At 50.5% G+C, this 15,576-nt stretch overlaps 1 protein-coding gene across 4 annotated transcripts in view; it reads left to right on the plus strand.

Annotated features, from left to right (window-relative positions):
• Nucleotides 1–15,576, plus strand: part of WHRN (whirlin) — a 102,691-nt gene that overhangs the window by 16,239 nt on the left and 70,876 nt on the right. For all 4 annotated transcript variants that reach the window (XM_054007040.1, XM_054007043.1, XM_054007039.1 and 1 more), the window contains exon 2: nt 10,190–10,405. In XM_054007040.1, the coding sequence (XP_053863015.1) occupies nt 10,190–10,405 (216 nt within the window). The remainder of the gene's footprint in view (nt 1–10,189; nt 10,406–15,576) is intronic.

Below are 15,576 nucleotides of genomic sequence, written 5' to 3' on the forward strand. Positions count from 1 at the left end.
TGGATCTGCCTTTGAGCCTCAGGTCAGTCCTTTGCCCCTGAGCAGACAGAGGACCTGAATCATGGCTGCTCTTGTGCAGGCATTGACAAGTGTGAAATGCTCCCAATCAGGATGGTAACGTGTTCCAGTCATTTTGCACTGGGGTAAATGAGGAGGCAAGGTGGAGGGGAGCAGCCAATCAGGCCCTGAGAGTGGGAGTGCTCTGCCCATTCTATGGGCGGGTTCACTTGAAGTCTCTACCGTACCCCACCTAGCCAACAGCATGAGCAAGAGGAAGGATGGTCTAGAAGTTCAGGCCCTGGCTTAGGATTTGAGATCCAGCTTCAAGTCCCTGCTCTGCCACAGACTTCTCATATGGCCTTATGCAAGTCACTCATGCTTCGCTCCTCATTTCTATCCAATGAAACACAAAGTTTCAATAGGAATGAAGAGCCTAAGTACCCCCTGAGGATCTGGGCCTTAGCCTCTCTGTTCACCATACACAGAATACTTCCTTACCTCACACAGGTATTGTGGGGCTGTTCTGAGGTGCTCTAGCACTAGGCTGACCAGACAGCAAGTGTGAAAAATTGGGACCGGGGGAGGGAAGGGGGGGTCATAGGAGCCTCTATAAGAAAAAGATCCAAAAATTGGGACTGTCCCTATAAAATTGGGACATCTGGTCACCCGTCTAGTACTAGAATAACAGGGGCTATATCAGTCCGTAAGATAGAACACAAGCAGCACTTTGAAGAGGCCCCTCTTAGCCGGCCATCTTTGACAGCGGAAGAGAAAATTAAGGTGGGAGGAAATAGGGAGACTCTGGCTGAGGCCGACACAGCCTCCCCAGCAAGGGAAAACAGTAAAATATTTGGGTTAACTTGGGGCTTGCCAAAGCGTCTGAGTGATCGATAGCTGCATTGGGAATCTTCTAAAGCTTCTCCAATGCCTCTTAATTCTGCAGCTCGGCCTGCCAGTGTTTCATAAAGGCCTGTTTTAGTGCACAGACGCGTGAATGTGAATGTGTTCAAAATCTGTGCCAGAGGTCCTGTGCCTACTGTGTTTCATTCCCATACATGCCTGGTGCCATTGTTCAAAGGAAAGCACCATTTCACCTCCTCCAGGCTGCACCGATGTTCATCCACGCCCACTGCTGCTTCCAGAGGCGCTGAAAGCTTCCAGATGCCCTGAGGATTTCTGATCCTGGAGTAACTCGGACCTTGTACTCACTTGTCTGACCCATAGTTGATACACCCAGGGCTTCGGGAGAGATTTTCTCCATTGCCCTGGCCTATTCTGCTAATGCACTTATACCTGGAAGGATATTCTTGTGGTTACAACATTGGAGTGGCTCTTAGGAGCTTTGGGTTCAACTTTCTGCTCCGCTGTAGACTCGCTGTGTGACCTTGGGCAAGTCACTTAATCTCTCTGTGCCTCAGTTCTTCCTCGGTAGCACAAGGATGATAATACTTACTTTGTTCCTCTTGTCTATTGAGATTGTAAACTCTTTGAGGCAGGGGCTAGCCCCACCCGCCTAGGATCCTGGGTACATACTCGAGCGGGCTAACCTGTGCCGCTAGCAATCCCATCTCCTGATTGCAGTGTAGACATACCCTAAGTACTTTTGCAGCATCTTCTCCAGTGGAGCCCTGGTCTTGCTTGGGGCCTCTAGGCATGACTGAAGCATAGAGAATAATAATCCAAGCTGCTTTGACCAGTGCCTTAGTGTCCTAACATACACACCCTGCTAAATGCATCTGGCTCCTGTAGCACCTTACCCTACTCTTCCACTTTCGGGCCCTGTCTTGAGCAGGGAATTGGGCTGTGGCTTGCCAATGTGGACACGTTCCTTTAGGGATTTAAGGATGAGACTCTCCAACCTATTTTGACTTGTGACCTATATAAAAAGATGGATTTGTCCCCAGAGATGAAACCCTAGGGTCAAACTCATCTCAGGTGTAACTATTGACTGCAACAGAGCTGTGTCCAGGATTGAATTTAGTCCCTGGTATTTTTACCCACTGGCAAAGTTACTATTGTTTATTAATACGTATATTTTATAGCTCCATACTGCAGATGGTTATGAGGCATTTCCAGACAGAATATTTTGTGAAATAGCTGGATTAAAATGCTTTCCAAGTTGGCACAATCTAATGAATCAAAAAATCCACTTTGATAAATATGCCTATCTATGAATGCACTTTCCCAGCATGTGCTTAAGCTCCTGTTGACTTCCTCTTGACGACAGTGGGACTTAAGCACATGCTTAAAGTTAAGCACATGCCTAAGTGCCTTCTTGAATGAGAACCCCTATAGCTTTGTTTTCCAGGAGGAAAAAAACACACCTTTTAATAGGATATGGTATTCTTCTCTTCCTTTCCTTAACTGGTGCATAGTGTTGCTGTGCATTGTTAAACAGCTGCCATGTTCTACTCCAGAGGTGGCTGCATTTTCAATGGTGCATGAAGTGATTTATTACACTCACACAGTTACTCACATAAATATCCACACATTTAATACTCTGCTTTGGGATCCTTCAGGTGGTATATAAATGTAGTTTCCAATTTTTCCAATGTCATGTGTTTCCATGAAAGGTTTATCCATTTATTGTTACAATGACCTTTATTTTTTGGAAAGGATATTAACCCAATAAAGGCTGAATTAAAATAAAGTTTCTGGCATGAACCCACACATGTCAGGAGGGATCTCGGACAATCCTTAACTCACCCCTTTGTCCTATGGCATTAGAAGAGTCTCCGTGTGTGATGACAGGGTGCATATAAGCTGCACGCTGGGTCTGATTGACAGATGAACAATCTCGACATCCAGAGCCGTATTCTAGCCTCAGTTGCACCCATGGACCCCATGAATTGAATGGTGTCAGGCAGGTGCACGTGAGGAGGGAGGTGCGGTTTTACCTGCAGAACAAAGCTCCACAGAGCTGGTCAAGGCTCTTGCTAGGATTATTTTGACCCAGTCTGTAGACGGCCTGGCCTAATAGAAGGGGCATCAAGCCAGGAGGCAAGGCTTCTATTCCCAGCTTCCCAGGGGTCTGTTGCATGACCTTGGGCAATTTCCTGTCTCATTTTCCCCTCCCACCCTTTGTCCATCTTGCCTGTGTAGGTTATACTCTCGTTGAGGGAAGGACGGTCTCTTCACACATGTTTGCACAGCACCTAGCACAACAGGGTGCAGGAGGGGGCGGTGATTTGCTATGAAGCTACTGCTACAGAAGGAGTGAGGGGGGCTGCTGGAGCTGTGACTCCATCCCACTTAGCAGCCGTATGAGGCCGCCTGCCTGCCTCTGAGCTCACCAGAGCATAGACTGGGGTGGGAGCTGGGACCACGATTGAGCTCACAGGAAGAAATGTAGCTTGGAGGTAAATGTTATTTTTGTGGCAGAAAAGATCTCGTTTGGGGAGCAGGCGTAACTGTTTTCAAGCCACCGTTGGTGGTGGTAGAGGGGGCTCATTATCTGCTGTCGCTGGTAATTAACTTCCCTGCCTGATGCTGCAGTTTGAAGTAAGTAACCAATTGTTTTTAAAAGCTGAGACAGGAGGATTTTGTGAGTGAAGGGCAAAGTTCCAGCAGCCCCTGTACTGTGAAGTTAAGGACAAATGGAGCAATTTCATCAGTATTCAAGTGGAAACTGCGCCGGCATTCCATTAGATGTGGCTGCTTAGATGTAGCAAATGCAATGTCAGGATTACAGAGCCAATTTCTTTCCCTTATATTTGTTTCTAATTCTTTCTTTGTTGGAGCAAAAACCAAACCCAACTACCAAAATAACTGGATAGGTCACCTGCCTCCGGAGCTGGGATTTGTGCGTCATGGTGATTGCTTCCAGCTCACTCAAACCCCTGGCTGAGGGGTAGGAAGGATTGTCTAGTAGACTCAAGTCTTGGGTTCAGTTCCTGCTCTGCCACAGACTGTCTGTGTGACCATGGGCAAGTCACTTAATCTATCCCGCGCCTCAGTTCTACATGTGTAAAATGGGGATAACTGCACTGCCCTGCCTCGGGGAGATGGGTGTGAGAGAGAATAAACTGGAGATAAATGAGGACAGGAGCCACTAAAAAGTCAGCTCTAATCCCTTTAAAATATGCCATCTTCTCCCTTCCAGACCCTTCCTGCCTGGCAGGTCCTTGTCCTCTTCCTGCTCCTGGATCTCTCCTCTGCCTCCCATGCAAGCTGTGGCGGTGGCTTTAGGCCATCCTAGGTGGGGTGGTATAACTGTCCCTGTGCTGGTCAATGCAGGGCACTTGTGTCAGGATCCCACAGTGCTGGGCTATTCAGAGAAGGCTGCTGCTGTCACAGGGGTCCCTCTATTGATGGCAGTCTGGACAGGCGGCCTGCTCACAGCCCCTTCGTAAGGCTGTGTTGGTGCAAAGGGCGGTGAGCCTGGCAGAGGCATATCCTAGGGAATTCCTCCAGCGTCGGGCAAGTCCTTACGCAGACAGCACAAGGGTTCCCGGCACTTCTTGGGGCAGTCCCTGGCAGTGCGGGGGTGTCAGCGCCGTTCCGGGGGAACCACAGGCCTGGTCAGTGACCTACTGTATAACAGCCATTTGTGGCCGTGAGCAGCCGGATACAACAGAGCAGCCCTAGGCCCCAGAATAAGGAAGGAGCAACGGTGGCTTGAGGCACCCTCGGGTCCTGTGCTTGTTTCAGCTTGGTCACATTGATGAATTGGGTCCCACAGCCGCCAGGCTGGCCTGGCCTATTCCTCTGGGAGAGCCGCTCTGGAAAGCCGGCCTGGTGACAGACAGCACCTCCGTTTCCACTCCCTGCTGCTGCCTGGGAGCCCTGGTCCAGCCACGCGCTGCCAGGCAGGGCTCTGCATTCGCTTTCCAAGCCTCCCAGAGTCTCTGCTGTCAGCTTCATACATAAAACATCTGGCCGTTAATTGAGATTCCATTTCCCCGGCAGTACTGTCAGGGGAACACCGGGGGACCTTAAAAGTACCTTGTAAATCTCCGGCCACTCAGCCTCTCAGACTGTTTACCCAGCTTTCCGAGAGCAGCTTCCCTGGTGTTCCCGCTCTGTCAGGGGCTGACAGGGAGCTCAGAAGGAAGGGAAAAGCCCCCCCTCCGCTCATCTCCTCCCACCGTCAATGGTCATGCTTGTCCCTCCCCGGTTCCCCCCCTGCCATTTCTGGCATTTTTATCTCCTAAATGTGTTGCAAAGTCATGGCTGTATGGGCTCGTGTCAGACCAAGGCCAGGCGTGGTGCCGTTGGGAACCTAAGCGAGGTCACGCCAATGGCTGGGCAAGCTTTCTCAGGCAGGCTCAGGTTCTCTCTAGCCTCACCATTGCCAGGCATGATCTGCTGCATGGCAAATCAGGGGTTAACTCCAGCTTAGCTTCCCCCCTTCCTTTGCACAGGTGATCAGAGGAAGCAGTGGGGAAGGATTCAGCCGTGCACCAGCTTGCACTAATTCTGGGTGTGCAGCTTGGCCCTCGGTGCTGGGGAATCGGACCCCATGGGATGGATGCTTAGGGGACAGATGGAGATGAATGCACTGGGGAAGGGTGGGCTACACAGCCAGGGTCATCAGTCTGAGCTGACCTTTTGGTGGGGAGTTTTCTCTTTATTAATGTTAAGTAACAGTAGCACCTAGAAACCAAGATCAAGGCCCCATTGCACTCGGCTCCGTGGAAACGAATGTGTGCTAGGGGCTGTACGAACACCGAATGAGACAACCCCTGGCTGCCCCTACAGGTATGTCTACACTGCACACTAAACCCATGCTGACTCAGGACCTGGGGCCTAGGACCCTGCTGCATTGGGGGGGAGGGGAGGTTGCCATGTAGACATACCCACAAGCCTGAATCCCACAGACCTGGGTTTACAATGCAGTGTAGACCACACCCTAGGAGTTTACACTCTAATAGATAAGACAAAGGTGGGAGGGGAAAACAGGAGGGGGTGAAGCCATTAGCCAGTCATGCAGCAGAGCCGGGAACAAAATGCAGGTCTCCTGACTCCCAACCTGGTGGCTTATCCACTAGACAAAACCACCTCTGCTTGTTTTCCTGCTCTTTTGCATTTATTTGTGATTACTTGGTATAGTCCTCTGCAAGGAAAAGACCTTGCTGACCGCGGCTTGTTGTCTCTGCTGAAACGAACAGTGTTCTATAGAATATAGAAATGTGACAGGATTCTAAAGAAATTGCTCTAAAACCCTACAGCATTTGATCGAGAACACGACCCTTTCTGTAGGTTCTTTTGACATACGCTGTAGGACTGAATAGCAGGGCAAGAATTCTTATGGTTTATAGAAGAAGTGGGCTGTAGTCCACAAAAGCTTATGCTCAAATAAATGTGTTAGTCTCTAAAGTGCCACAAGTACTCCTGTTCTTTTTGCGGATACAGACTAACATGGCTGCTACTCTGAAACCTATGGTTTATAGGTTTATAGGTTGGTTTAAAAAAAAATAAATAATAAGGTGGAGATATACCTATCTCATAGAGCTGGAAGGGACCCTGAAAGGTTATTGAGTCCAGGCCCCTGCCTTCACTAGCAGGACCAAGTACTGATTTTGCCCCAGATCCCTAAATGGCCCCCTCAAGGATTGAGCTCACAACCCTGCGTTTAGCAGGCTAATGCTCAAACCACTGAACTATCCCTCCTCCCAAAGTTTCATTTTCTGTTACAGTCTCTGTTTTAGGGCTGCTATCTTAGTGTTTTTATACTGCTGCCCATCATTGTAGGCTGAGTGCTGTGGGGTTTTCACATGCGCTCCTTCACATTGTGAGTCTTTGTGGCATGTTTTCAGGGCCTCCCTCACCCATCTGGGGCTTGCTGGTTTCAGAGCTTTGTTACTGGCTAGTAGAGGGGGAAAGTGGCATCTGGAGCCTGGGCTCCGAGCAGGGGCGGCCAGGCGGCTATTTTTAGCCCATAACACAAACATGAGTCAGTTGACTTGGACTCTGAGACTTGCTGTGGCTGAAGGGGTTGTTTTGTTTGGGGTTTTTTTGCAGTATAGATATTCTCTTGGTCTTCTGACTTGGATGTTAGCTCCTACTGAACAGATCAACTAGTTCACAAGCCATATTAATGAGCTGATGCTTGAACACTGCTATATAGGTGCCGGGTATTATTTTTGATTATATTCCTTGCTCAGAACAGGGCTGCCTTGGGATTTGCTTCATTTCCGCTCCGAGGAAGCACTCACTGCTAAGGCAAAGCCACTGTGGACTCACGTTTGGAGCCTTAGCTCTCTCCATAGGTACCTGTTGGGGTGGAGGTCGTGGTGCAGCCCCTGAACAGACTGCCGCGTTTAGAAGTCACTGCAATTAATCCAAGGCCGTGGGTTGTTTTTAAAGACCTCCTGTCACAGGGGAGTTCCCTATTGGGTGCTGGGAAGTGGGCGGGCGCAAGCCGGCCCACAGCTAAAGCCCCTCCCCATCACAGGGTAGCTGGTCTCTGTGGCTAGACTGAGCCCAGTGCCCCAGACTGGAGTCTAATCCAGCTAATTAAAGATGGCTGTGCTACACCTGGGTCTATAAAGGGCTGATAGGCGGCAACTGAGAGGAGGGCTGAGCTAAACTAAGTCCGGGTAGCAAAGGCTAACTCCCGTGGGGAGGGCTTAGAGAAACCGCCCTGGGACTGTTGCCCCAAGGAGGGAGCAGAGCTGGCTGAGGTGAGGAACTGCCACAGCTGGAGTGTCAGAGACCCCTGGGAGGGGTGGCCCTGAAGCCTGGGGACCTGGTCCTGGCTTAGGGCTGCTCTCTGGTTGGTTGTTTAGCCTTTGCTGTAAAGGACTAAACCTCCGTGACTGGGTGTGGCAGCACATGTTTGGAGCTGGGTTGCAGTGGTGGCCAATCTCAGTGACACCTCCCTTCAGCTCCCAGAGTGGGCTGGAAGGATCTTGCAGCCAAATGGCTCCCCGGGGTGAAGCGTGGAATGGGTCACGTGCTGGATCCAGGGCTTCCTCTCTGCAGCTGACCTGGGGATCTGCTTGCAGGGAGAGCTTCAGAGCTGCCCCACCAGAACAGTGCAGGGGCCTAGCTAATCCCATTTCCCGGATCTGAGAGCGGCCAATACCAGCACCTCTTGGCAAGTCCCCCCCCACCCCAGGCATGGTGCTCTAGTTTGGCTCAACAGGAGACCTGGCCCCCAAACCTGGCTGGAAGAACCAGGAGGAGGGTGGGGGTTAGCATCCCAGGCGCAGAAACATTCTGGAGGGGGGAGTGATCTATTTTTTTTCTGCCTCCACAATATGCCCTTTGTACCTGGAGAGTGTGTGAGGTGGGGCAGCCTGGGCCCCCTTCTCTTCTGGCCTGACTCCCTCAACACCTGGAAGTGGGGGCCTGGAGCTGGGCTGGGCAGGGAAGGGGCAGCCCGGCAGATCTGTGTCATTTTGGGCTGGTGGGAGGGCTGTCTCCCCTGGGGGAGAGGGTGGGTCTGCTGCCAGATATACCTACAACAGCAGCGGGAGCTGGGCAGGCAGCTGCTTTGAATGCTGGGGAGCGGTGATATCTTGCAGCCACAGTTTCCCTGACAGGTCCATTTCCTCAGTCTGCTGTGCATCTCTGGGGCCAAGGCGAATGCCTGCCCCACCGGTTGCCCCCAGCCCTGCCACTGCCCCAGCCCCTTCTACACCCTGGGCTCCTTGGCGCACACTTCCTGCTCCCCATTCAAGGTGAGCATCTGCTGTCTCTGCCCCACAGGCATATGTATATTAAACCGGCAAAGCAGCCTCCGGCCGCTACCAAACACTAAGCTGCCTTGATATTACTTAGGATGACCAGATGTCCCAATTTTATAGGGACAGGCCTGATATTGGGGCTTTTGTCTTATATAGGCGCCTACTTACTCCCCCCCCCGGTCCTGATTTTTCACACTTGCTGTCTGGTCACCCTAATGCTACTGAACCCTGTGAGCAGCTGGTCGAGCTCCCCTAACATTAATTACGTGAAATTTAACTACAGAATAGCTATCAGCCCTTTGCAGTACTAGCCAGAGGGGCAACCGGCAAACAGGCCCCGCTGGATCTCCTGGTCCCCTCAGGGTGGGGTGGAGGTTTTTGAACTAATTATTTCATGTGTTAATTGACTGTTTGTGCTTGGGAGGTGTACGGTAAGGAACGGCACCCAAGACTGAGATTCTCTTTCGTGGGCCGGCTCCAAAGCCCAGTGAAGTCAAGGGGAATCTTTCCAATTGTCTTCCCTGGGCTGGGTAGAGGCAGGGCAGGTTTCCACAAACAGCAGTCCCTGTCGCTGATGTAGCTCTGGCCGGTCTGGCCTGCTTTCCCAAGGAGGAGAAATGGCTCCGTCTCCAGACCTGGGTCAGTCCTAGGCTGCTCCTGAGCAGTGGAGATCCCCTGTCCTGGACGACTGCAGGAGTCCTGCTGTTGGGATGTGGTGAGGATGGAGTGGGGAATTTGGGCTGAGCAGGCCTGGGGAATTGCCAGACCCATGGCCCCTCTCTCCTGGGAGCCTGGCTCTATCAGAGACCTGAACCAACTGCTTCAGAGAAAGGTGCAAGAAAAGAGAACCCCTAGTGCGTGAGTATGGAATAACCTGCCTATCAGAGAAACTGCTTCCTAACCCTGGGCTGTAGGGGTTGGATTATGCCCGGAGACATGGAGATGTATATCTCTTCTAAAGCATTTGCACCCTGCCTATTGTAACTCTGGGTAACGGCGTGTGGCTGCTCCGCAAATATGGCAAGAGCATACAGTAGATCTGGATCCAAATATTGCAGAGGAAGGATGGTCCGGTGGTTAGGGCACTTGCCTGCAACTCAGGAGACCCATCTGGTACCCACAGTTACGTTAGACAGAATACAGCATCCTGCCCATGTGAGATCATTCTCAATCCCCTGGTGCTTTGCATAAGAGTTAGGGTTGTTAACTCCAATATCCTATCCTCATTCCAACATGCTTCCCTCTGACCCTGCTTCAGTTTCAAGTTATGTGCTCATCTTTGCTGCTTGTCCTGTAGGAACAATGTGGGCTGTTAAACAGCTATTGTGATCTACCCCAGAAGTGGCTGCATTTCAGCAGAGGGTTCAGAGATCCCGAGTCCATGTCCTGGATTTGTGAGGCTTGCTCCATCCATGTTTGTAAAGTGCTTGGAGATCACCAAATGAACGGTTCCATAGCAAAGCAAAGTTTAGCATTATTGAAATTCCATTTGCATTAATTGTTGTTTCCCTTGGGCTCTGGAATTAATTCTTTTTTTCTCCCGGACTGTCTCACAGGCTCTGAAAGGCTCCAAGAAGCTGAACCTGTCGGTGCATTCGGTTGGGCGGATCCCTGGGGGCTATGTCACCAATCACATTTACACCTGGGTGGATCCCCAGGGGCGGAGCGCATCCCCACCCATGGGCCTGCCCCAGCACCAGAGCAGCTCCCTGCGGAAGGACGGTGAGAAGAGGAGTCACCTTCAGCTTCTGCAAGAGGGGGATGAGAAAAAGGTGAGCAAGAGGGAGAAATTCAAGCCCTGGGGCCTCATCTCCTCTTGCCATAGAAGTTCAAGCCCCCTCCACTCTGCCATTCCATCTTCCATCATCGGTTCTTACCAGAGCAAGGGCTGGCCCTTTGCTTCTGGTCCTGTGCCATTGCCCTGCACCGTGCATAGTGCAGAATGCTTCCAAAGTGTTTTGCATTCACTTTGCAGTGGTGCAAATAACTACAGAAGTGGGCAGGGCAGTGGAGAAGAGGACCCCCAGCTCTGTGATCTGTTCCCCAAATTCACAACTTTGTTCTCTTGACTCTCTGTGTGATGCCCAGAAAACATCCCTCTGTGATTTTGTGTCTAGATTTTAGCTTCAGCTTGTCGGTCCCTGTAATGGCAGAATCACGTAGAACTGAATGGGAATGAAGCCAGCAAGGCCCTGACAAAATATAACCGGGTTCAATAGAACTGAATAGAAAATGAGGCCCTTCTTATAGGCTTTTAGAATCAAAGGTGGTTTTGAACATCAAAGAGCCAACACCTTTCCTGAACTGAGATGGAAACAAGGCTCTTTCAGATGCAAATAGGACTGTCAGTGGCACTTGCAGCTGGGAAGCTGCTGAGCAGACCAGACACTGTTTCTGTGATGTTTCCCAGGCTGACCATTAACTTTGATGTCAATAACAAATCTGATTGATATGAAAAAATCCACACTGGCCCCTCTTCTGGTGGTTTGGGGCATGGTTCTTCTGATGGTTGTATAGCAAAAGGACTTATTGCTGCTTTCCCTCCATCTCAGATCATTTTTGTTTTCTTTCACCATTTAATTTTGGGCCAAATGCTGAAACCTTGAGGGGTAGGGGGGCTTCAGTGGGAGTCTTGCCTGCATAAAGGCTGGAAAAAGCCTGAGTTAGAACATCAGGATTTTCTCTCCAAATATAGTGCTTTTCGTCTGCTTTTCTTCTCTGTCAAGGGATCTGGGTTTAGGACGCTGTGGAGAGAGGCAGGGTTATTTGGCTAGCTCACATGACAGCCAGATATGGGGAGGCTCATTAGCTCCTATCCAGGGTCATGGATCTTAGAGGGAATTGGGGACAAACATAGGTGGTCTAGGAATAAGCCAAGCAAAGACTTGTAACTTATACTTAACCATAATTCCCAAGAAGGGGTGAATTTTGGACACCACCTTGTATGCATGCATGTGAGTTGAGAGAGTAGGGGAGGAGGGGAAATTGACTTATTCCAAACGTCCTTTCCTTTCCTCTCTCATACCTTCGTATTTTTCCTCTTTCTCTCACTTAATCCTACTGCTTCTTCTTCTTCTTCTCTCACCCTTTTTGCTCCTCCACTTCTCTTCCTCTCTTGTCCATCTCCCAGACATTCCTCAAAATGGAAAGCTTAGGAGTCAGGGCTTGGTGGGGGGAAAAGTGTATCGACCCAGCTTGGCTTTGCCTTAATTTTCTTTATTTTATTTTTTTGACACCAGAAAAAATAATGTATTTAGTGGCTGAGATTTGAAATAATGCTTTGTGCTTCCATAGCTCCTTACAGATAAAGGTCTCAAAGCACTTTACGAGCCAGAAACCTCACGGCTCCCCCTCTGAAGTAGGTATTCTATCCACTTTGCCGATGGGGAAACAGAGGCACAGCGAGATGGAGTGGCTTGCTCAAGGACTCGCAGCAACTGGTCCAACTACTGTTGACTTTAATGGCAGTTGGATCAGGCCCCTAGCAAAGCTGGGAACAGAGACAGGCATCCTGGGTCCCAATCTTCTGCCCTAGTCACTGGACAGTGCTCCCTTTTGAAACGAGAAATGTTTTAAAGGAAGCCAATGTTGGATGCATTTGTGCAGAACTGCCTGGTCCCAGGGGAGTCAGATGTTTCCTCTCCATCCTTCTGATTCTCTGGAGACGTGTAAGCCGTGTCCCCCTCTAGAGCAGTGGTCTCCAAAGTGGGGTGTGCGCAAGCGGATCCTTCGGGGTGCGTGGCAGGAGGAGCGCTGCCGGAGCAGCACCGCTTCAGCAGTTCGGGCGGGAGTCCGAGCGGCTTTTTTTGCTTGGGGCGGCAAAAATGGTAAAGCCGGCCCTGCGGCGCGGCGGGGGGGGTGTGCTCAAAAAAAATTTCATTGATAGGGGTGCGCGATCAAAAAAGTTTGGAGCCCACTGCTCTAGAGTGTTAGGCCAACTGCGGATGGATGAACCTGCTAGAGCCTGGGCTAAGAAGATCTTAAGTGCATTAAGATCCAGAGGTCCCGGCTTTGATCCCCATTAACACCGACCCACCCAGGGCATTGGCGTTACCCATGGAAGAAAGCTGGTGAAGCACTGCTATCTTCAGTTTGCTGGGACTGTGGTGCTCAGACACTACAATGATGTTGATGGACATGTATGTGGCAGGACTGACATACAGATGAGTATCTTTCTATTAGACAGAACTGCCTATCCATCTACTGTATCTATCGATGTCAGTGCCTGGGGGACCCATTCACTCTGTGACCCGTGCATCATTTGTGGAGCAACTCTAAGGCTATGTCTACATCGCAAATAAAACCCACGGAGCTTTGTCTCATAGCCTGGGTCAACTGACTGGGGCTGTAGGGCTAAAAAGAGCAGTGCAGATGTTCCAGACCCCGGGCTGCAGCTGGAGTGAGAACCCAGTGGCTGGGGGAGGGTCTCTGCGACCAGGCCCCAGCCCAAAGGGGAATATCTACAGGGCTATTTTCAGTCCCACAAGCCTGAGGCAATTGACCCAGGCTCCGAGACTCAGTGCTGGTTGGGCCTTAACGTGCCTCTAACCACTCAGGCTGAGGCTTCTCCTCAATGACTTTAACAGTTCCTAGCTCCTTGACTGCTCACCCAAGAAGCTGTTAGCATGGCCTGATGTGAGAAGAGGCACCTGTGAGCTCACACCTCTCCTGGCGGTCGGATAGAAAAACCTGTGAAGGGACAAGATGTTTTGCTTCACTGATGAAATATTCCGGCCGGCCCCAAGGGAGAAGGGGGCCATTATTTTCACATAAGAAGAAGAGAAAACTAGGCATCGTGGAGGGAGATTGGTTCGGTCGGGTCCCTCCTCCCCGCTTTGTGTCACCTTCCTGTGGATCCAGGGGGCTGGCAGGGGCTCTTTGAAGCTGGAGCCTGGAAGTGTTTCTCATGCATGTCACTCTCCTCTTGCCTTTCATTTCTTCTTCTTCTTCTTCCTTTTGTATGAACACAAAATGCTCAGAAGGCCAGAGCCCTCCGCGCCTGCTGTCTCTGAGCCTGGCCCGCTGCTGTGCGAGGCTACAGGCTAAAAGTGCCAAAGGAAGGGGGTGCGCTCCTGTTAGCTGGGCTCCTTTTCCCTCAAAGCTCTCCCGATTTTCAGCGCCTGCCTCGCAAGCCAACCCTTAATGCTCTTTAGCAGCAATATGCGGAGCATGGTACGTCTGTTACTCTGTCCTGTGAGCGAAGCAGAAAAATCCGCTCCTGAAGCCTCATCAGTATGTTGAGCGGAAGAAAGCCATGGGCCGCTGCACACTTTCTTTTATTCAGTGCTGCCCAGCAGGCTGATTACCGAGTGGTGCCTGGCTCTGCCGGGTAATGACTGACGATGGCGCTATAAGGATCAATAGCCACGGCTGGGAGTGAAGAGGAGTGCGACCTTACAAGAGAATTTGTGGAGGCTGTTCTGGAGGTATTTGTCCAAGGGTGCACTTAAGGGGTGAATTATCCAAGTCGTTTTGCCCTGGTTTAGCATGCACCACAGAGCCCTCAAAACATGCCCCGGTTCACAGGACCGGATCCCAAAAGGTACTAAGCACCCGTAACTCCCAGCTATTTCAACAGGAGCCACTGGATCCTCAGGATCAGGGCCTAACCCAGGCCGTGCCTCTGTTTTTCATACTGCCATTATGACTGCGGTTATCCTGCTTACAAATGTCAGGGAAATGCACCATGTCCCTGGATAGCTCAGTGCTGCCAGGCAGGAGTGACAGAAGCCCAGGGTGGTGTCTGATGTCTAGCCAGCTTTAAAATCCTTGGAAAGGGTGGGCAATCTTCCCCCGCCTCCCCAGCTTCCATTTCTAATTAGCCTGAATGTCTGGGAATAAATACTCCGACGTCTTGAATGAGTGGCATTTGAAAGAGAAGAACAGTTCAGAGATCGGAATTCAGCCCTAGAGCTGGCGACAGATGCGACGCAAAACAGAAGGTTAACTGGAGAGGGAGGGGATGTAGCTAAATATAGCCGTGATGCTCCTGTCGTTTTCTTTTCTTGCAAGGTTAAACTCAAGGTCCAAGCAGGCATCGCACACCTGTCAGGGTAGAAATGTTCCCAGCCAGCGTTCTTCCCTGCCACTGCTGTTCTGTGTGCCCAGCAGCAAGGTGTCTGTAGCACTGTTTAACAAGCTCGCTTATCTGTAGATGAAAGCGTTCATTATAAGGAAGGCTTGACATGGAAACGGCTGCTATTGGGAGGAGGGGATGTGGGAGCAGTGTAACCAATCTGGGGAGAGGTAGGAGTGTGTGTGTGTGTGAGAGAGAGAGAGAGAGAGAGAGGGTCAAAAGTATGGAGAAGGATGGTTTTGTGGGTGCGTGTGCCCACATTTGTGTGAATTATGTTGCAGTCAGACAGGCAAGAAACCAAACTTTAGAGAAGCTGTATGATACGTTGAACATCTGCCCTCAACTTCCCAAAAAGAAAAGATAAGTGATGGTTCCGGACAAAAAACAAAAGGAAGAAAGACCAAGTGGACACATCATTTATGGAGGATGCAGGGGGCAGGCTGCTAGTACATACCTGACAGCAAGAATATTATGAGGGTCTGCTTAATGATGAGAACCCTTCATAGGCTACACTGCCATTGTGTGAACCAGCAATCCTGGCTTTTCATGAGCGGTAGGCGGCAGAGGTCAAGGCTGCATTGCTGAAGATGGCACTCAGAAAAGCAGCAAGTCCAGACAAAGTCACAGCAGAAACTATCAAAGCCTTGAAAGAGTTTGGTATATGCTGGCTCATGTGAGTCCTGTGCATAGTCTGAAAAGAGAAGAAAATCCCAAGTGAATGGAGAAAGTCCATACTGGTACCAACAGACAAACAAAAAGGTGGTATATACAACCATTCAAAGTACCGAGAAATTAAGTTTCTGTCCTACTGCATGAAACAGAATCATCGTTGCGTTTGCCAAACAGCAGAGCCCATTTTAGGAAGGA

The sequence above is a fragment of the Malaclemys terrapin genome, chromosome 17, assembly GCF_027887155.1.
Source record: "Malaclemys terrapin pileata isolate rMalTer1 chromosome 17, rMalTer1.hap1, whole genome shotgun sequence".
In the NCBI taxonomy this organism is placed as follows: Eukaryota; Metazoa; Chordata; order Testudines; family Emydidae; genus Malaclemys; species Malaclemys terrapin.